Raw genomic sequence first — 21,262 nt, forward strand, 5'->3', positions numbered from 1 at the left:
TCGTCGATTCTTCTGTATGACTGGGGTGACATAGCCCCTCAGTCTTCGTTTCTCCTCCGAGTAGTAACATCGATCAGAGAGCGCTCCTCCGAGTAGTAACATCGATCAGAGAGCGCTCCTCCGAGTAGTAACATCGATCAGAGAGCGCTCCTCCGAGTAGTAACATCGATCAGAGAGCGCTCCTCCGAGTAGTAACATCGATCAGAGAGCGCTCCTCCGAGTAGTAACATCGATCAGAGAGCGCTCCTCCGAGTAGTAACATCGATCAGAGAGCGCTCCTCCGAGTAGTAACATCGATCGGAGGCGCTTTCGATGCGCTCTCCAAAACGTTTCCTATCATGTTTATTCTTGACAGCGCTTGAAATTTTGACAGGTGTAGTACAGTCCACACCGACTCCACAGTCAGTCAAAACTGACCTGCATTCATTTGTTCAGCTGTAGTATCGAAAGATTCCTTTCAGGACCATAGAAAATCAGCAAAATTTCAAGAAGGAGCTTCGAGCAACATTTTGATTTCCTGCATCGCGGTCGCTAGTTACGGGTCAAAAATCCTCTTTGGGACAAGAAAAGGCAGTCGCTGGTCGCGTTCAGCAGGTAGTCGCTAGTCACAGGGCATTTTGAATGTGAGACCATCCGTGCCTGGCGAAGTGGTCGGTAGTACCAGGCTGGTCGCTAGTCACGGTGGTCGGTAGTACCAGGCTGGTCGCTAGTCACGGTGGTCGGTAGTACCAGGCTGGTCGCTAGTCACGGTGGTCGGTAGTACCAGGCTGGTCGCTAGTCACGGTGGTCGGTAGTACCAGGCTGGTCGCCAGTCACGGTGGTCGGTAGTACCAGGCTGGTCGCTAGTCACGGTGGTCGGTAGTACCAGGCTGGTCGCTAGTCACGGTGGTCGGTAGTACCAGGCTGGTCGCTAGTCACGGTGGTCGGTAGTACCAGGCTGGTCGCTAGTCACGGTGGTCGGTAGTACCAGGCTGGTCGCTAGTCACGGTGGTCGGTAGTACCAGGCTGGTCGCTAGTCACGGTGGTCGGTAGTACCAGGCTGGTCGCTAGTCACGGTGGTCGGTAGTACCAGGCTGGTCGCTAGTCACGGTGGTTGGTAGTACCAGGCTGGTCGCTAGTCACGGTGGTCGGTAGTACCAGGCTGGTCGCTAGTCACGGTGGTCTTTAGTGGCAGGTTTTACTGTATTTGACTTTGCCTTCAGCTGTACTTAGGCATTTTGAATTCCGTCTTTCCCCGATTGTAAGTCGCAACCCCCCCCCCCCCCCGATTTCTAGTTCCAAGTCATAAATTATAGTTGAGCTATATTCACATTTAAACTTCACTTCTCAACTCCAATAACGGTCTCTTCACTGCGATTCAAACTAAAATTAAAATTAACAGTACACCAAATTTCCGGGCCTGGCCCATCACCAGGGTAATGAATTACCCTGGTTTGAATGGCAGTGAAGAGACCGTTATTGGAGTTGAGAAGTGAAGTTTAAATATGTACGTGGCTGCGTAGGAGTTCACGGACAAGTAGAAAAGATATATTCACTTCAGTACTAATCATGCTCAATTGTGAGTCTTTGTTGGCCCTGAAGTTCATGTGATAAAAGTGTGACTTATGTTCGCGGAACTGAGGTACATCGAGCATAATCTGTCAGAAGCTAGATTGCGTCCTCTTGTCTCATTTACGTGGAGAAATCCTAAGGCAACAAGCTCATTCCCGCCACTCTGCAAACACTTTACGTCCGGTTCCATATCGTTTTGAACAATGTTTTGGTAAGTTGCCATCCTAAATCCTTTCCTGATCATGGACGCGTACACGCCAGTGGGCGGATACAGGAAGCGTGTTCTGCGCACACTTTAGTGTCTGACGAGGAAATAGATTCACCCTCCGGGCTTGGAATTGCCCGCTCAAATGGCTTCCAATACAGCATGGGCAGCGTGGACGGGATCGCCCTGGCTCTGTATTGATTTATACCAGTGATGATACACATTTATGAAACATTCACTTCTCCAAGGCGTGCGTGCCGCACATCCAAGTTGTGTCGAGAAAGCACCCGCCACATTAGCATCATAGCGTCTTGCCAATGGAGCTTCGTCTAGAGATGCCGTTGGATTGTCAATTTTCATGGCAGCACTCGTGCATGTGAACGTACGTCTCCAGCAGGATAGTCCTCGGCTCCACTCGTGCTCTTCATCACCATCTTGTGTATGTGTGATTCTTGAGTGGAACATCCACCACAGGTTGGAGGGTTGAGTGGCATCCCCCGTGTCCACGGCTGCATCGACATGCTCTTCATCGACATGTTTGTCATCGACATTTTGCTCATGGGGTCATCGCCATCTAGAGGGACAGACACACCAGGCAGCGGCGGCGCAGGCTAAACGACATCCCTGTGTCAACAGCTTCACGGACAGTTAGTACACCTACAGCTTTGGGGTGATGGATCATCAACTAATAACTAGAAATGTTCTGACCGGGTCACGCCGAAGACGTCATTAAACAGCAAGTCGAATTTGCTACTCGTTCCAGCACTCGGCTTTACTGCTTCGAAAACGATTTAGGCTAGCTGCAGAAAAGCCAGTGCTTCATCTCTTGTTTCTGCATCCAACAACAAAGATTCCAGTCATGAGTGTGCCCGACTAGCGCGGCGATGTATGTGGGAACACGCACACAATCACGTGGTGGCATGGCAAATAACAGTACGGTGTAGTGCATGCACCTTCCACTGTTTGTCATTATATCCGTTTATGTGACATGTATGCATTCATCTGGCCGCGCTGTCCGGCATGCCAGTTGTACCGTACGCACTGTAGCTGTACCTACCTGCCTGGCTGGCCTTGTCCTTTCATCTCTCTGTCGTTCTCTGTATTCCCGCACACTTGTGATTTGTTGTAAACGAAGTATCCACTACGTAGTACGGTACGGTATCATGATCCCGTGCACGTGACTATCAAGATACTACTCCACTGCCAAACCTGAAAAAGAGATAAGAGAAATGAAAAAGGGACTCGTCAAGGGCCACAAGGTCCGGGCATTCTATTTCGCTCTCATCATGCTCCTTGCTCTCATCATTCCAACATCTCCTCAAGGTTCATTCTCGCTCCTGCTGTCCATACCAGATGGTCAATGGACAACTAGCTCCCCAGGAGTCTAGATACACTCTACGTGACGGCATTGCAATCGTCTAAAAAAAGCAATGTTTCCCAGTTTGCTGCTGTGGTGCATAGTGATAAGCGGAGTGCTCAGGACAAGTCACATTCCATTGCATAGCAAGTGCTCGGTATCCTTTCTCGCACCAAAATATCATTTTTGCTACTTGACCCTGCAACCCCCCCCCCCCCTTTTCGATGCCAGGTTGCAACGCTAACGCCGAGATCTCTGGTCGGTCGAGTTGCTCCCTGTACATCAGCATCTACCACCTACACAGTGTCTCGGGGAATTCCCCCCTCATCAGTTGAGCTGGAGTAGGCTGGAGAGCACTATATAAGTGGTGCTCTTCAGGCACAATCTTCCTCAGCTTACTCAAGCTCAACTGATGAGGGGGAACTCCCCGAAACACTGCGTATTGAGCAGGGAGTGGTGCTTTCTTGCAGGTTTGCGTAGTCGAAGGTTCGATGGACTTCTAATGTGCTCTGGATGGCAGTCGTGAGTCGGTCAAGTGTCAAGTCAAGCCGGCGGAATAGCGCGAGCTCTAGTATGCGAGCAAACCCATTCCTAAAAAAATCATCGCCGAAGTCGCAACCACTATTTCGGGCTGTGTTCCCAGTAAAAAACGGTTTTCTGCCACCCGCTTGAAGTTTGCATAAAATTTGGTGACATCATAATGACGTCATTAACTAGCCCAGACGATGCCGGATTTATGACGTCAGAGAGATAGACTTTGCATGGGAGTAGATGGGGAAATTTCAGTATTTTGGCTTCCCATTGTCCCAAACTTCCCCAAAGAAGTCGGATTTTTGTAAACCTTCGGTATGGGACATATGGCACCCCACCGGTATTCCGACTGGAAAAAATTCCGGTATGAAATTCATTGTTACAGAGAAACAAGAAAGAAATTGTTTTCCCCCATCTACTTGCATACAAAGTCTATCTCTTTGACGTCATATTTAGTGCAAACTTCAAGCTAGTATAACTTGGGAACGGCTGCTCCGATCAAACTGGGACCTTCACCATTGGAATCAGTGCATTTTCTCTACAAGTTATGTGAAGTTTTCAATTTAGGGTGAACTTCCCCTATAATAAATAATCCCCTAATAATAAATAATCCGAAACTCGGATGTTGAACCATAAATAAATGTAGAAAGGAAAAGGACATAAGGATACGAGTTAAGAGTAACTCTCCATCACTGTAACTGGATACTATATACAGTCAGAAAGTGCAATAGCTAGGCACAAAACTGACAAGAGTACTGAGACATTCGACGTCCTGACACCTAGCTTCAACACATCTCCGTAGCGCTAACCGACAGCCTACCAACTTGGAAGGTTCAAGGTTATGGAAGGAACAAAGAGGGGAAGGTAAGCACTTTCTGACTGTATATAGTATCCAGTTACAGTGATGGAGAGTTACTCTTAACTCGTATCCTTATGTCCTTTTCCTTTCTAAATAAATAATCCGTTTGTTTTGTCTCTGTCTCTCTCTGTCTCTCTATCTGTCTCTCTCTCTCTCTCTCTCTCTCTCTCTCTCTCTCTCTCTCTCTCTCTCTCTCTCTCTCTGTCTTTCTCTTAGACTTACCTGTCTTTATAAATGTAACTTACTCTCTGTCTCTCCCTCTCTCCCTCTGTCTCTCTCTCTGTCTCTCTCTGTGTCCCTCTGTCTCTCTGTCTCTCTGTCTCTCTGTCCCTCTCTCCCTCTCTCTCTCACTCTCTTTCTTGCTCTCTCTCTCTCTCTCTCTCTCTCTCTCTCTCTCTCTCTCTCTCTCTCTCTCTCTCTCTCTCTCTCTCTCTATCTATCTATCTCTCTCTCTCTCTCTCTCTCTCTCTCTCGTATGTGTGTATGTGTGTGTGTGTGTGTGTGTGTGTGTGTTGGTCTGTCTGCATGCGTGTGTCTGTGTATGTGTCTGTGTTTCTGTTTTCCCTCGCTTACCGCTGTGCTCGGATCTGTGCTGACCTTTCCGTGGCTGGTCCGTCTTCAGCCAAGAACAAGGATAGGAAGAAGACTGGCACGGCCGTGAACATACCCACGGTGGCCACCATTGTCTTCACAGTGGTGGGTGTGTTCATTCTAGGGTTTCTGTTTACCGTCTCCTTCTACTGCGTGCAGATAAGCAAAAAGATTCCAGCAAGCAATACATCTGAGCCGTAAGACATGATACTGATAGGTGTCAGATAATTATGAAGGAGTTTTCTTTCTAGAACATCTGAATGTGTCCTCAACTGCTTGAAGTACACCTTTATTTTTACCGTCAATTTTGGTAAAAAATATAGGTGTACCTCAAGCACACGAAGCACAGAAGCCATATAATTTCGTCTAGGCCTTTCGTACCATTACTCTTCAAGTCGAATACAATGGTGATTAACAAGGTAGCAAGCAAGTCCTTATAGCCGGCACTTTGGCGGTCAGAGCGTTGTGAAAAAATGGCACTTGAAAAATAGCCTAGTCAAAAGGCGTAGTCGAAATTATATGGCATCTGTGCTTCGTGTGCTGATTTGCTTTCCTCCAACCAAAAAATCTTTTCAAAGGTGTACTTCAAGCGATGCTCTCCAAACTGTCTCTGGGCTACACCGATCACTAACATGTGAAGATTGTTGGGTCTAGTGGGTGGCTACAGTGGAGTCTTTGCACCTTGAGAAATGAATTGAGTTCAATTGACACGTGGAAAATGTACTTGTGCAATACTCAATCTGCGGACAGAACTGTTTCGTCCTTCGTTGACTCGTCAGCGCAGCACAGAGGAAATGAGGCCGAACCTGATAGCAATGAAATTTTTTTTTTTCAAAGCCAGATTTAAACCAGGCCCGAACGTACCTTGCCAGAGTGCTCAAACTGACAAGTCAGTGAGCTCTGCATGATGCAAACAGCAAAGGCACTACCCCACACAAGAGTGCTCAACTGCTACAAGAGCAATGTAAAACGGTGGAAACTAAGTGCACTAACTAACGGTGAAAGTAAGAAGGAATGGTGAAGAGCACAATATGGATTCGAACAAGTTTTCGTACAACACACATCAAGTCATCAGGTATCATCATTGTACTAATCAAGAGAAACCAACACAACTGAACTCAGATGGTGAGGCAAGGAGAGAAATTGTAACATGGAAAAATGTGGGCACAAGTTTGCTCTTTGGAATTAGCACTAAAATCCATGAACCTTCCAATCTGGAAGGCCGTTCGTTAGCACTATCAAGCACTGCTCTAGCTGCCTTTCATGCCGTGAAATATCTCAGTACTCTTTTGGTAGATGTTCGCAACCCCTGGACATGCCTTTCTTCGCTTTTCCTTATGAAGCCATTCTGCAGAGAGTGGGATAAAGCTATGTGAGGCAGATGAATCGTCAGCCACAAATAACATCTAGGAAGATGAATTTGAGGATGCAAATAAGGAAAAGTGAAACAACCAACGTAGAACAAAAAAATAAGGCAGCTGATAATCTCTTTAACTTTTCAAGTCCATGGCACCTACGTGTCTGATTCAATCTGCAGACTTTGCCTTTCCAGATCTACAGCCACCCTGATTAGAGGCTGTAAACACAGTACAGCGTAAATCGCGTGCAGTTTTACCGGAACTAACAAATAATTATAGTAATTTGGCCGGGAGGGCGACTATTTGGTGAGAGTGCTGATGACAGACAGTCAATGTTTTTCCTTACTTGGCCTAACAACAGCAATGAAAAAGATACAATTGTGAGTTATAACAATGAGAATTAGAACGGGCAACTTGTCGATACTAGCAGCTAGAGTGCAAGACGAAGGTTCCTGATAAGTGTCGTATGAGAATTTGTTCGAATCCATGTTGTTCTCTTTGCTACTCCTTCTTACTTCCATCGTTTTTCTTGTACTTATTTCCCATCATTTAATCTTGCACGAATACAGTTTGCACATATCGATTCAGCTTCACCTACCTTTCTGTCGGTCGCCGAAGAACTGGGGTCAGCCTGCTAGCCTAGACTGTTCTGATTGTTCATGTATTACAGCCTATGCTCAGTCCAGTCACCATTTATGCCCTGGCATGCTGTGCTTGATGTAATTCTAGCCTGGCTGTTCTTCGGCGCTCCGTTTTTCAGCACCCGACAGTTCTGTATTGATCGTGGCTATAAAATTGTTGTCTTCTCGCCGTCTGTTTAGAAGTGATTTCTGCGAAATGTATGATTGTATCTCCAGGAGAGTAAAATTAATGATCAATAAGGATTTCTTCTATCTTGCTCTACCCTGCCTCTTTGCCCTACAGGAGCACCCAGGTGGCGGGTGAAGTTGGAAATGTAGCATATCCGGATGAGAACCCTCCCGGTGAGTCCGATGATGACACATGGAGTGCGTCCAGCCTTTTCAGCTGCCCAGTGCCAGTGGATCGACAATCTCCGCGCCTTGCCACAACGTCACCTCTTCCCAAACTCGCGCGGCATGTTTCTGATCGGAACGCACGCAGCATACCGTCAACGCTTCGTACACTCACTCGTACGCCTCCAGAACCTCTACAACCTCCTGCTTCGGGTCTGAGTATGCGCCGCATGCAGTCAACGCTTCATGCTCCATCACGGCCTGCTTTCGGTCTGAATGCTTCCCACACGCCGTCACCGCCAGGCGCCCATCTGGAACCCGGCTTCTACTTGCCAAAGCATACTGATACGCATGCACCTCTGTGTGCTGCCACTAGCGTCGACTGCAGCACACATTCAATGCCTGGCATTGGCTATGGCCATGGTCTGAGCGCTAGCCGACTGCTCAGCTCAACGCAGTCCACAGTCACCCATCCACCGAATCCGCGGGCATCGGTCGCTCCCGGCCGAGGTCCTACTGCAAGCAGTGCCGACGTGCATTTGCGGCCAGTGGAACTTCTGTTGTCGCGTACAACACATGGCATTCAGCATCTGCGGCGCGGCTCAGCGGACCATTCGAGGGACCATACGAGGGACACCCATGTGAGGGACCATGAGTGGGACACCCATGTGAGGGACCATGAGTGGGACCCCCACGTGAGGGGCCATACGAGGGATCCCCATGTGAGGGACCATTCGAGGTATCCCCATGTGAGGGACCATGAGTGGGACCCCCATGTGAGAGACCATACGAGGGACCGACATGTGAGGTACCATTCGAGGGACCCCCATGTGAGGGACCATGAGTGGAACTCCCATGTGAGGGACCATACGAGGGACCCACATGTGAGGGACCATGCGAGGGACCGCCTTGTGAGGGACCATGAGTGGGACTCCCATGTGAGGGACCATACGAGGGACCCACATGTGAGGGACCATGCGAGGGACCGCCTTGTGAGGGACCCCCATGAGAGGGACCATGAGTGTGACTATGCGACGGCGGGCCATGCGAGGCGTTCGTCAGCTGCCCCGGCCATGGGTCGGCACCCACTACCAGCCCCGTTGGAAAAAGTTCAGCACCTCACCTGGATGGAGAAGTGGAAAGGTAACTTCGACCAGGGCCTGCTGGGCAATGCACGAGACCTCATCAAAGGTCGTCGTCTTGGAAACGGTGAGTAGTGTTGTTGTCTTTGTCAGGTCGGTAAGAAGGTACACCGGACTCTTTGACCACTGTCCACATGTATGCCCTGGCGCTCCACAGTGATATGTTGTAAGACCAGGTATATTAATTTTCGGATTTTGGTGGGTTAGCGAGGTGAAATTCTAACGAATTCCGCCTCAAAACCGGCAAATAACTGTACATGTACATGAGCAAGAGCGTGCTAAAACATGAGCACAGCTTTTTTTGGAACAAAATTCGTGAAAAGCGTGATTTGATTTCCGCGTCAAAATATACGCAGTGCAGTGCAGCGCGAGTTGCTGTTGGGTGTTGTTGTTCTCCTCAGTCCACTGGAGTTTTCCGGATACATTTCTTTGTTGCTTGGTCCGACTTATTAAAATGTGCGTTTCGCTTCGAACGTCAACCAAACAAATTCAAATAGTCTCAGGACGGAATAAACTAGCCAGCTACCTAACACTGTCCTTCAGTTGTCAATTTGTAATGTTGAAGAAGAAATGGCTCCAACTCCAAAGGAGGCAGCGCCTCAGGATCCTAGTCGACTCGAGCAATTTGCATCCAAATTATGTCGTCAGAGGACTCCTGTTGCTTCTCGTGCAACACAGAGAAGGCCTGGTGCTGAAATCAACACCCCACTGCGATGGGGAATTGTCATGGAGTACCAGAAACTCCTGGGCGATCGTTCTCGAGTGCCTCCTGGCGGATTGAAATTGCTGCAATCGCTGTTTCCTTGGCAGAATTTCAGCAAACGCGTCATCCAGAAACTCGTGCACAAAGCACCAGCATCGCTCCGTCCAGTTTGCTGATCTCTCTCGCCGTCGTTCACGATGTGGCGGCCGACGAATCAAGATCACATAAGAGATTGTCGAGAAGTTGATAGAAATAAGTAACCTGGCTGGAAAACTGAAACGCAGAAAGGCCAAGGGTGAACTATCCGGCGAATACGGTGCGGAGTCCTCGGAGCCGCGATCACGATACGTTACAAGATCGCCAGTCTCTGGGGCCAGTGGATTCGTGAAACAGGCAGGGAAGAGCACGCATGGTCTAACTGCATGACATATCAACACAGATCGGATTCAGTACGCGCGCGGCACACGGTGATGAGAAGTGATTTTTATGCGTGGTGGTTTACTTTTTCGCCCCATTTGAAGGTGTCGTGGGAGCGTCAGGCGAAAACACCTACAGCCACCATTCTGGCAGTCGCACTGCACGAGGAGGAGGCGAAGTCGATCGTGGAAATCGTGCCTATGGAGTGAAAAAAACAAAGAAGCGCAGTGTAGCTCGGAGGAGATGAAAACAATGTCGACGTTTTGCAGGTTTACGCACTTGCAAATGCGCCCTAAGACACCAGCAGCGATGAAAACTAGAAGGTCAGGCCAAAAAACGACACAGTAGTCATCTACCTACCGTCTCTTGGTTGATTTTTTAGTACAGGTGCTTCTTTGTACAGATGCTTGAGTTTTGAAGTGAAGCGCACATTTCAATAAGTCGGACCAAGTACAATTAAGTTTATTTTTGTGAGTTTGTATTTCATGTTGCGCCGAGTCGCCTAAAACTGATCGTCATTGGTGTATCGCAGGAAAAGCCTAATGTACTGCGGAGCGGAAGAAGACGACATCCTCGCACTTCATGCGCAGGATGAAATATGTTGTGGACTTGCGTTGGAAACAGAAGGAAGACGATGATGGCTAAAGCGACGAGTCATTTGAGAGCGACACTTTCATCGAGCGTAAAAGAATTGATGCTGGTAGTCCCACGATCTGCAGTGACGAGGAGTTCTACTCTGATGACAACCTGCCAAGCGATTGGCATGGGCACTGACTTTGGAGGTGAATCGGCCAATGATTTGCCCAGAGTGCACATGGCTGCATATATCTGGGACAGTATTGCCAGTGTTGGTTGCAAGTGCAAAAACAATCAATGGACTGTGCTGTTCCCTCAAGTCGATTATTTGAGTCCTGTGATGCGGAACATCGCTAACACTAGCAGTAGGCAGCGAAAGCAGTTCTCTCTGGCGAGCGGAGAAAACCGTGTGCAGGTAGATGGGCTTTGGTGTGAGGAATAAATTAAATGAATGCGACACAGAGTATGTTGAGGAAGACTGTGTGCATGTCATATCATTACTAGTGAGCTACCTGACGTGATAGATCATTATCTTTCTACTCCTCTACTCTAAGTTTGTATCAGCTGCGCATGCGTTTCTGTTGTGCTGCTGAGCTTCCATGTCATTCTAGTTCGGCGTTCTAGCTTTGATCTTGAAGTCAACAGTTCCCATGTTGTCTTGTCCTGAACTGCTCTGGTGTGATCATACTAGTGCAGCAGTGTATATCTGAAAGTACGGGTGGAGTGTGATGGGGAGGATGTGGAGGATGTGGAGTACCAACTTCTTGGGACGTCTACAGATGTAGACTGTGTTTTCGCCAGCGGTTCTCCAGTGGTGCTCCAACCAGGAGGTATTTCGGACACCCAGCTCAGCTGCCTATAGAAACTTTGGATGTGGCGGAGTACCTGTCGGCTCATGCTATAAGACCTTGGACAGAGGAGCTGACGCAGAAAAGTTGAACCAAGGGACATATCAACGTATACAAAATGACAATCCCATTGCTGTACATAGAATTTCACCATTTCAACAGTGCTGCATATAATACCATTGTAGCAGCACTTAGACATGTCAGATCAATCCAAAACTTCCAGCCAGTAAACATTAGGTGTGTTTGATCATTTTTTAACAAAAAAATGAAAATTGAATTTTGCGTCTGGTCATATTTTAGCGAGCTCTGGCTCGCATATCGTTTTCTACATAACGACTTCAAATGTTAAAAAATTTCTAATTTCGTTAACTCGTTAGAATTAAATGTTCGTTTACATTACTGGTCTTACAGTATTACCCTCTCTCTCTCTCTCTCTCTTTCTATCTCTCTCTCTGTCTGTCTGTCTCTCTCTCTCTCTGTCTCTCTCTCTCTGTCTGTCTGTCTGTCTCTCTCTCTCTCTCTCTCTCTCTCTCTCTCCCTCTCCCTCTCCCTCTCTCTCTCTCTCTCTCTCTCTCTCTCTCTCTCTCTCTCTCTGTCTCTCTCTCTCTCTCTCTCTCTCTCTCTCTCTCTCTCTCTCTCTCTGTCTTTCTCTCTGTCTCTCTGTCTCTCTGTCTCTCTGTCTCTCTCTCTCTGTCTCTCTGTCTCTCTGTCTCTCTGTCTCTCTGTCTCTCTCTCTGTCTCTCTGTCTCTCTCTCTCTCTCTCTCTCGATCGATCGATCGATTGGCCTTAGATAGGGCCAATGGCTTGTGATGATGACGATGATGACGGTGATGATGATAGAGAAGGGCCTCTTTTACGGGCAATCCAGAGAAAACTGAATAGATTATCATCAATGAATAATGGCAATATAGTCGGGAAACCATGGAATTGAGTTAAATTTTAAGAATATTATTGTGACAGATAAATATTGGATGGTTGCTTATATTGTACCAAAAATATATTGTCTAATGTAAGATATTAATCCCACATAATTATTGAAGTGACATGTGATATTCTGCTCGGGTCAAGTGCAATGCACTAACGAGCCTGACGGCACTGAGCAACAAATGAATTCAAACGTCTTTTGTTATACGAGCCACGGCATCCACGAAGCAAGTAATTGGCCACCGCAAAAGGCAAAATGATAATCGATCATCGTCATTGTCATGATGTTGATAAGGCGTAATTTAAGGGGCAAACGAAACACGATTTGCCATGGTGGAGGAGTAGAACCCAATTCAAGTAATGAAAACAATTGCATGAAAGGAAGAATGTGATAAGTAAATTGGAACCCTACTCAAATACAACAGAATTCATAGAAGCGAGTATAGACGATGCATGAGAATGTCAAACACTCTCATAGAAATAAAACAGACCATTAGAATTGACATAATGCATCTAATAATGTCGAACTGTGTGCACGCCCTGGGAAGCGGTTACAACCGATCCTGGGCCATGGCCAGGGTGGGGGTGATCACCAGGTCTGTGAGACCTATGACTATGTTCTTTGATACCAAAAGTGTGGACAGGCCAGACATGGACATGGTACGGACACCACGGTATGAACAGCACTTTTTGCCCCAGGTATCCGTAAATAAATGAAATACACTGATTTGAAGAGGTTGGTGCGACTTCGGCGATATTAGGGGAAGAGTGTGTTGCTCCCTACATCGGAGCTCGCGGATTTGGTGATTTAAAGTTGATTGTTCCAACGAGGAACACACACTTCTTGCAGAACTTGACACTTGAGTGACTCACGACTGCGATCAGGTTGGTGATTTGGGCTCGAAATTTCCGAAAATTTTCATCTCAGCCACCCATCCCCACGAGTAAACTGTACTTCACATGGCTGACCGTGCGACACGAAAATACCTTGCGGCGCCCCTGAAATTCACAATGATCACACCGGGTTAAGAGACGACATTGTGTATTTCGGTACTGAAGATCACTTTAGCATAGCTGGATCTAGTGGCCGATTGGCTGAAACCAACTATAGCGAGACACACCCTAACCGCGGACGCCCTTAGCGCTGTGGAAACTGTCCTGATATGACAGGATTCCGCTTCACCCACGGACGCAAGTTCAATCCACAGCACATTTGTGCATGAAACTTTTTGTGCGTGAAACTTTGTCCGGTCAATCTAGGATTTCGCTTCATACCGGGTCCGACAAACGCAGGTTTTTACTCTACCTATTCTCGTCAGTCTGTGGTACATCTGATTTGTCTTTGTTCTCTTCCGCTGTTTTTTTCACCTACAGGAGCATTTGGTAGCGTCCATGCTGGCATCTACCGAAGGCTTGGCAGACCTGAACAGAATGTCGCATTCAAGCAACCTCTCCTCACCTTCAGTGGTATGTGTACCTAGTCAAATTGGTGCTATAATTGTTGGAACCTAGACGAGAGGGCTTGAAAGACCCGGAGCCATTGCTATCCTTTGTTTTTAGTAGGGGTGACATGGTTCGGGTAAAGGAACCGGTTTTGGAACCGCCAGCTGAAAAGAATCAGGTGCCGGTTCCGTCCAATTTCGAACGGAAACTCGAAAAATCTCGTTCTCATACAAATACATGTACGCGTCAAATCTACTCAATATTTTAATGTCTAACCTTACGATCACCGCTCTTCCAAAGGGTTCTCCTGGTCATTATCTTCTTTGCACGTGGACTCTCCAATGTCTCGTTCTTGCTCGTAAAATCTTTTTCCAAAAATCTTTTTCATAAACGCTTTTTGTCGGTCTGGAGAAAAGAGTGCATGGAGCCGATAAATGAAACATGGGAAACTATGCTGGCATTAGGGTACCCCAACATGAAAATCATCGAACCGTTTCACCCCTAATCTTTACCTAGGTAGTCCTGTGTGTTGTTTGAACTGATAGGAACGTCTTTTTGCATTACGATTATGGAGCGGGGGGGGGGGGGGTGTATTGCGAAGACGTTTTCATCAGTTTGAACAGCACACATGACAACTTAGGTAAAAACAAACCATAACGAGGGCTTTCAAGCCCTCTCATTCTCAATTGTTGTGGGATAAAAACAAAAGGCAGTGTAATAAATCAGCCATTCAGTTTTTGTTGTAAAACAACTCTCGCACAACTTCTGGCATAGAGCATGGATGGTCTTGATCCTCGTCACTGCAGATGGCAATGGAAACTGCTTGAACACCATCCTAAGTCTGCTGATAATCCGCAGAAGTCCAGAACAGGAGGGAGGGTGGCTACAACTACACCTGGAGTCCCAGTCTGTGCATCCCACAGGGAATATGACACAGGCACAACATTCTAACACCACACATTTCATCTCGTGCACGATTCAGAGGTAGTCCATCATTGTTCTGCTGCACGTCTGTGAAATTTGAGCTCTGGGGGAAACTGGCAGCATGCGTGTCAGTGAGCCATGATTCCAGCACTGAGCGCAAAGAGTTCATAGCTCATCAATCACAAGTACTTAGTTCAGCTGATGCCCCGGCCTAGGGTGTTGGTGCTCCTCGCGGAGTCCAGGGCGGCAGATCATGGCACTACCGGCAGCGCTCTTTCGTCCGTACTCCAGGTGATCCAGGACATTTCAGTTCAACTGCCTCTGTTGCCGTCGCCTTACTAGTTTCTCCTCGTTGAGTATTTCCCTCCAGCGGAGCTGTACTAAAATCAGAAGGGCCCTACGAGGATTTCCAGATGTCAGAAAGTACTTTCCCCAGCAGAGATCTCCTTTGGCGGAGTGCATAAATCAAGTTGAATTTTTCGTCGCCAAATAGGATTTGGGCATCGACAAAAACATCTTGTGAGGACTGTCGTCGTTCTCTACCAGACGCGACGATTCCTACCCAGGAAGTCCAATGACTTCGGGCAGAGATGAACGGCAGTTGGCCAACGTGAGCGAAAGCTCCTACTACACTTGTAGGACGATCAAAAGCTCAAGGGGGCCATTTGTTGCGGGGAAGTATGGTGCACTGCGCATATGGACAATATGTAGTCGTTCTACTCTTGCAATACGAATTGCGGTCGATTGTCGGTGATAATGGCATTCGGCAGACCATAGCGTGCAAACAGTTGATCAAACAAGGCGATGGTTGCCTTGCTAGTAGTTGAGGTCATTTCCGTCACTTCCAGCCACTCTGAGTATAAGTCAATACTCACTAGGTATATCCATCCATCCATGGGACCCGCAATATCGGCACGGAAACGGGCCACGGAACGGTAACCCATGTCCAACACATCACAGGAACAGGCGCATATTGGTTGCGGTTTGCCTGGCAAGCGTTGCGACGATGCGTGGTGCTTTTAATGCCCTCATCGATCTTAGGCCACCATACGTGTGTACGTACCAATGCCTTCATCCGGACGACGCCGGAATGTGCATTGTGAAGCTCGCCGAGAATGCATGGCTGCAGATTCTCTGGAATAACCCTCCGTATACCACGCTGTAGACACCCTGCTCGATTGTTAGCTCTGCCGATACACGATGGTACTGTTTAAGCGATTCGTCAACAGTCTTGGGCCAGCCCAATCTTCACATACTGTACGACCTTGCTAAGTACAGCATCCTTCGTTGTAGTGTTATTGATGTCCACGGCCAGCACAGGTAGCTGCTGCAGCTGAACACTAAGAATCTCCAGCACTTCAAACTGGCTCCTCACAATAGGGAAGCGAAAGATGGCACATACAGCCAGCATTTGCATTCTCTGAGGAACAACCTTTCATTTGCAATGCATTCCAACCAGTTCCTTCTCAACAGTGCTGGTCGAGTACTGTCGACAATGTACAATGGCAACATAAAGGTCTGTGTCTGCTATGCAACATCCACAGTTGCCTTGCCACAAATTGAAATGCTGTCTCCTGTGTATGAACGCAACTGCATGCCAGTGTCACTCAGTACCTGGCGATGGCTTCGGTCCTAGACATTCTAGACACACTTGTGTCAACAATAAACGGTGCACTCACGCCTTCGATGTCCATGTCTACAGTCCAGCCCCTTGCATGGTTGCTAGCTGCATTGCTACTGGACATGGATGACCCATACTTAAACAGTCGGTAGCATTAACTCTGTCCGCGAAGTCTGACTATGTGCACGGATACCTAGTAAGAGAGGACACAGTGGATGAGCACGGTGTGGCGTTCAATCGCCGCAACTTGTACAATGTGATGTCCCTCCTTAGAACCTCAGCACAGCGTGGCGTTCCCGACTTGGAATGTGATGGGAACACCATTAGCTCTGACCTCGGCAAGGCTACAACCTTCAACAACTTCTTCGTTGAGCAGAGCAGGCAGTCACTCCATGGGTGCACTGGCCCTCCTCCTCCCATCCACACGCCGCGGGTTACTGACAGGACACTCCAGGATGTCACCGCCACTGAAGTGGAGGTACTCGAGCTCCTTCGTCACATTGACACCAACAAAAGCGCCGGCCCGGACGGAATCCCGTCTATTCTTCTGAAGCTCACTGCCGACCGCATCGCCCCTTCCTTAACAATAATTTTCAATCACTCCTTCACCCACGGACAAGTCCCGAGAGACTGGCGAGATGCCATGGTGTCTCCAATCTTCAAGAAGGGCCGGAGGCAGCGGGTCCGAATCGGAAGCACAGCCTCCGACTGGCTTGACATCCCTGCAGGAGTCCCTGCAGGGATGTATACACGATGGACCTACCAGCAGCTTGCAACTCCCAAGCCACACGAAGCAGCCTCTTCGCCGACGACACCGCCTTAATCGCTAGCGACCACTCAGCAGCGGCAGCAGAGCGAGCGCTCCAGTCCAGTGTGACTAAAGCCGCTACGTGGCTCGACACCTGGCACCTGACCGTCAACGAAACGAAGACGGTCGTGATGACACTGTGCGGTGCTTTCCCCCTGACAATAACCTTGAAAGGCAAAATACTGAACAGAGTCCAGAGCCAGCGACACCTGGGTATCATCGTTCAGGCCGACCTGAAGTGGAATGCCCACATCCAGCACATCGAGAGCAAAGTTGCACGCACTCTCCACCTCTTGAGACGGATTCGTGGACGTCTTTCACCCACCGCCCTGTCAGCACTGTGCACCACGTATATACGCCCCATTATCGAACATGGTTCTCTGGCTATGTCAGCTATGAATGTTCAGCAACAAGATGCCCTCGAACGTCTCCAACGGCGGTCAGCAAAACTCTGCCTCCGACTCCCCCTCTTCAGTCCTTGACACCACAGTTCGTTACTCCACCTTGTCACTTGGCCTACCCTCTCATCCCGCAGGAAGCTCAAGCAGCTACTCTTTGCACACACCATCGCTGTCAAACGATCCCCGCCACACATCCAGCTTGTGACCTCAGGCTACATCACCGAGCCACCAAGCCGAGAATTGAGGCGTCATCGAGTCTTTGCCCTCCCCACCACCCACTCCACCCGCCTTCAACTTTCACCCTTGTACTCAGCATGCACTCAGTACAACCACCTGCCACCACACTGTTACTCCCTCCGAGAAATAAATGCATTCAAAAGAGAAGTTACCCCGATCATAGTATCATCAATTAGCACATGCTCCAACCCCCGCTGTAGCCCAGCCTAGGTATATTATTTTAATCAAGGTATATCGCCTACCTGCCCTCGCAATGGATATACTTCCCTCCTCGTCTTTACTTAAATGAAGCACCCCAACCACGGCTGCCACTAGCCACTGTTTCTCCCGGTTTATTGCACCCACTCTGATTGATAACACATAGTACTGTCTCTCTCTTATTGGCTACGGCCACCGTGAGAATAACGATAATAAACTCTTTCTGAGGGCAGTAGAAAACTCTCCTGAATTTCTGCTGCTGGAGAAGTATGAAATGGTTTAGGACGTGCACTGGATTAACCACCCAGATGTGAATGGTCTGGAAGTCGTCTCTGGATACACATCGTACCTTCTCACTGAAGTCACTGACAACTCCTTGGACTACTGCTACCTTCAGTAGACAGTCATTTCCATCAAACACGACTCAGATGCCCTTGCTTGTGGCAATAATGACACTCCACTGATTTGATTTGCATTTTGCCGGTTCGTGGTCTGTTGATCCACAGCGATAACAGTCCGTCTTTCCCACAGGCTTCCCTGAACGCTGCAATAGCGGCTGTTTCTTCCCACACGCGGCACCTGCGCGACGATTGTGCTGCCTTAGCAGATTAGCAGATGAGCTTCCCGGAGTTACTTGCGAGGCCAGCTGCTTCTCGGTCGACGGTCTTCTAACCCATAGCGGTCTTCAGGGCGTCTTCCATAGTCAGAACGTCCTTCATCAGTACTTTCCTACATAGTACGACATTTCTGATTCCAAAACGGTCTCGTATGGTGTCCTCAAGACCAGCACCGAAGTTGCAAAATCGAGCCAATCTTCTCAGTTCGGCTGCATAATCCTCATACAACAAATCTACAGTGTGTTAAGGTTGAATACCAAACCTATACCTTTCAGCGATCACGAGTCTCTTCGGCGTGAAATTATTCGACGGCACGTCACCAAGCTCCGAAAGCTTTTTGTTCTCTACCGGTCTGGGAGCCACAAGTGTTTCCAACTGCTTTAATTAAACATCGCTCTCCGATCACCATGCGGAATACAGATCTCTTCCCTGTTGTCTTCGATCTTGCACGCCTTGAAACATTGATCCAAGCGAGCTAAGTACGCCACCCTGTCTACAGTGTCGTTCGACGTGAAACGGTTCTAAATTCTAATGCACCCACGAGGGATATTCTCAAACTTTGTCGCCAATTGTAGTGCATCTACTACTCAGGACTCCCGTACTGTCCTAACCACTCATCAAGGAGATAGCATGAAACGGTCTATATTGTCAACATGACAAGGAACAAGGATCAACAACAAAAACAAAAAAACTGAAGAGTTTACACGGTCTGACCTCGCTTATCCGGAGCCCTCGCCATCCGAAAGAAAATCGTCGGCTACCAATAACAGTAATAATGCCATGCATACGTACAGTACGTGTGTTCGATTACCTGGTTCCCTCGCCTATCCGGATAATTTTGTGGAAAACGGATGTGTGCGGATAAACGAGGTCTGACGGTACCGCCAAAATACCACGTGCAGCACTTGGAGCATGCGCACTATAAGAAAATAATATTATTGTGATATTATGCACGACGCACAGCTACATGTGACATAACGCCATCACCAGATATCACTTGTAATATTGAACTCAGATGGCAAGCCAATATAATTATGATGAAGAAAGGAAAGGGACTGTATAAGATCTGTTTACGTTGGTGGACAGTTTGTCATAACTCATAACATTTTGTCCTTTTCCTTTCTTCATCATAATTGTAATATTCTACCTGTTCGATATCAACTTGATCAAAAGGTGGCGATGTGGAAGTCGAGTGAAAGAAAAGTCACGGAAATAGCAACTTCTAATCACCTTTCTGTCTTTCCCGTCACAAGTCTTTCTTTCCGCCTAACAAGCCATTGTTTGTTTGTTTGCTAGTGGCTAGCTAGATAGGGACGACAGGCAAGTGAGCAGAGACGGCTGGGGAAACCCTACATACCTGCGCTTGGCTGCGGAATCCGTATGATGTATTTGCTTATATAATATTTATTCATGTTTGCACCTCATAGCATATCAAGATAACCAAATGAATTGAGGCGCGCGAGCATCGCATCAACCGTCACTCATGCGAATTCTGGGACAACACTTTTGGTGGTTACCGTAGTGCCTGGCGATTTCTCATGACGGGTATCAGGTGAAAACCGCGGAGCTCCGGAGAACGACTCGACTCTCTCCTGTCGTAAAGCTACTGGACGAGGCTGCAGACTTTGTGCAGAAGAACGAAGCGCTGACAAGAATGACGACGAAGTGGATATTGTTGAGCCATGAACGACTCCTTAACCAGTATGTTTGTCGGACATCACCAGTGATGACACAGAGCAAAGGATTCTCGATTCACAACTCGAGCAACGAGTACCAGTGCAAGAACTGCTTCATTGGCTTGGACACTGAGCAACTTGAAACATTTATTTGGTCCAGGCAGCAGCTCCCAAACCAATTCGAAAATATGTTCCTGTTGGGTCGGGTAACAACATATTTTATTATCCTGTTGGGTCAGGTAACAACGTCTCTGCACCTAGTACGTACCTCATGAGCCTGCGTGCCAAAGTGTATGAGTGCATTCGCAGCCACTATGCTTGCACTTTGTGAGGGCAGATATGTTTTCTTCGAAGTGAAGGTCTTGGACAGCATCAGTACAGAGCCTGGTGTGGATGCAACATCAATCCCTGCAACTCAACCATATGCTGTTGGATCAGCTGTAGAGTCAGTGAAGCCAATGAATTTCTGGGACAAGCAAGCATCTGAGTACACCCCCAAGGACTATAACATTCCCCCTGGTTAGCTAGCTGAGTGAAGGCTTGGCTAAACAGGATCGGACACAATCACACCAGCGCTCATATCTTACACAGAAATACCCCTTTCAACATTTGTACAGATATGTAATATACCGCAATTTTACCCACTTTAATACGGTGGTGTAATTGATGTAAAATTTCTTGAGACTAGATATCAGTAGTTGTGGATCAATTTGGAGCAAAAACATATTTCTTTAGAATGTTGCGGCACGTGTGATGGATTTCGCTGATCCCGACTCGTATCATATTCATGTCCGCAGAGGCAGGAAGATCATTGTACATGCAGCATAGTGGTACTGAGAATGCGGCTATTCATAGACCCATTGGCTTGCCATGTGGCTGTGCAACATGAGTTACTTGAGCACAACAGTTGCGCATGCAGAACTACCGCGCTACAAGATCTGGATCAGAAGAACTGTATTGGACAGATGTTACTACTGGAGGCAATACACTTTGTAGTAATCTGGCATGTTTTGATACCAAAAATCCATTCTTAGGACTGATATACTCTATTATGCGATAGTATTCTTGACAGAATAGATTTTCACTTGAAACCCATGTTAATTAAGGCTATGAAAATATGAGAGTTCATTCTTGTAGGCAGTATGATTATTATTCTATTATATGACCTCACTATTACCTATCCTCACTGTAAATGTATTGTCTTCATTTGAAATGCACGTTTGCTTGCATTCTTTGCATGAACCAGCGGCGTAAGGCGAGACAAGCCTTTTGTGGGAAGGTTCTTGCGTGGCAAACCTAC

The 21,262-nt window shown here is 47.7% G+C and overlaps 1 protein-coding gene across 3 annotated transcripts in view; it reads left to right on the plus strand.

Annotated features, from left to right (window-relative positions):
* Positions 1-21,262, plus strand: part of LOC135825665 (uncharacterized) — a 51,362-nt gene that overhangs the window by 15,140 nt on the left and 14,960 nt on the right. For all 3 annotated transcript variants that reach the window (XM_065338285.1, XM_065338286.1, XM_065338287.1), the window contains 3 exons: positions 5,126-5,291; positions 7,377-8,635; positions 13,412-13,504. In XM_065338285.1, the coding sequence (XP_065194357.1) occupies positions 5,126-5,291; positions 7,377-8,635; positions 13,412-13,504 (1,518 nt within the window). The remainder of the gene's footprint in view (positions 1-5,125; positions 5,292-7,376; positions 8,636-13,411; positions 13,505-21,262) is intronic.

The sequence above is a fragment of the Sycon ciliatum genome, chromosome 10 (genome assembly GCF_964019385.1).
Source record: "Sycon ciliatum chromosome 10, ocSycCili1.1, whole genome shotgun sequence".
Classification (NCBI taxonomy): domain Eukaryota; kingdom Metazoa; phylum Porifera; class Calcarea; order Leucosolenida; family Sycettidae; genus Sycon; species Sycon ciliatum.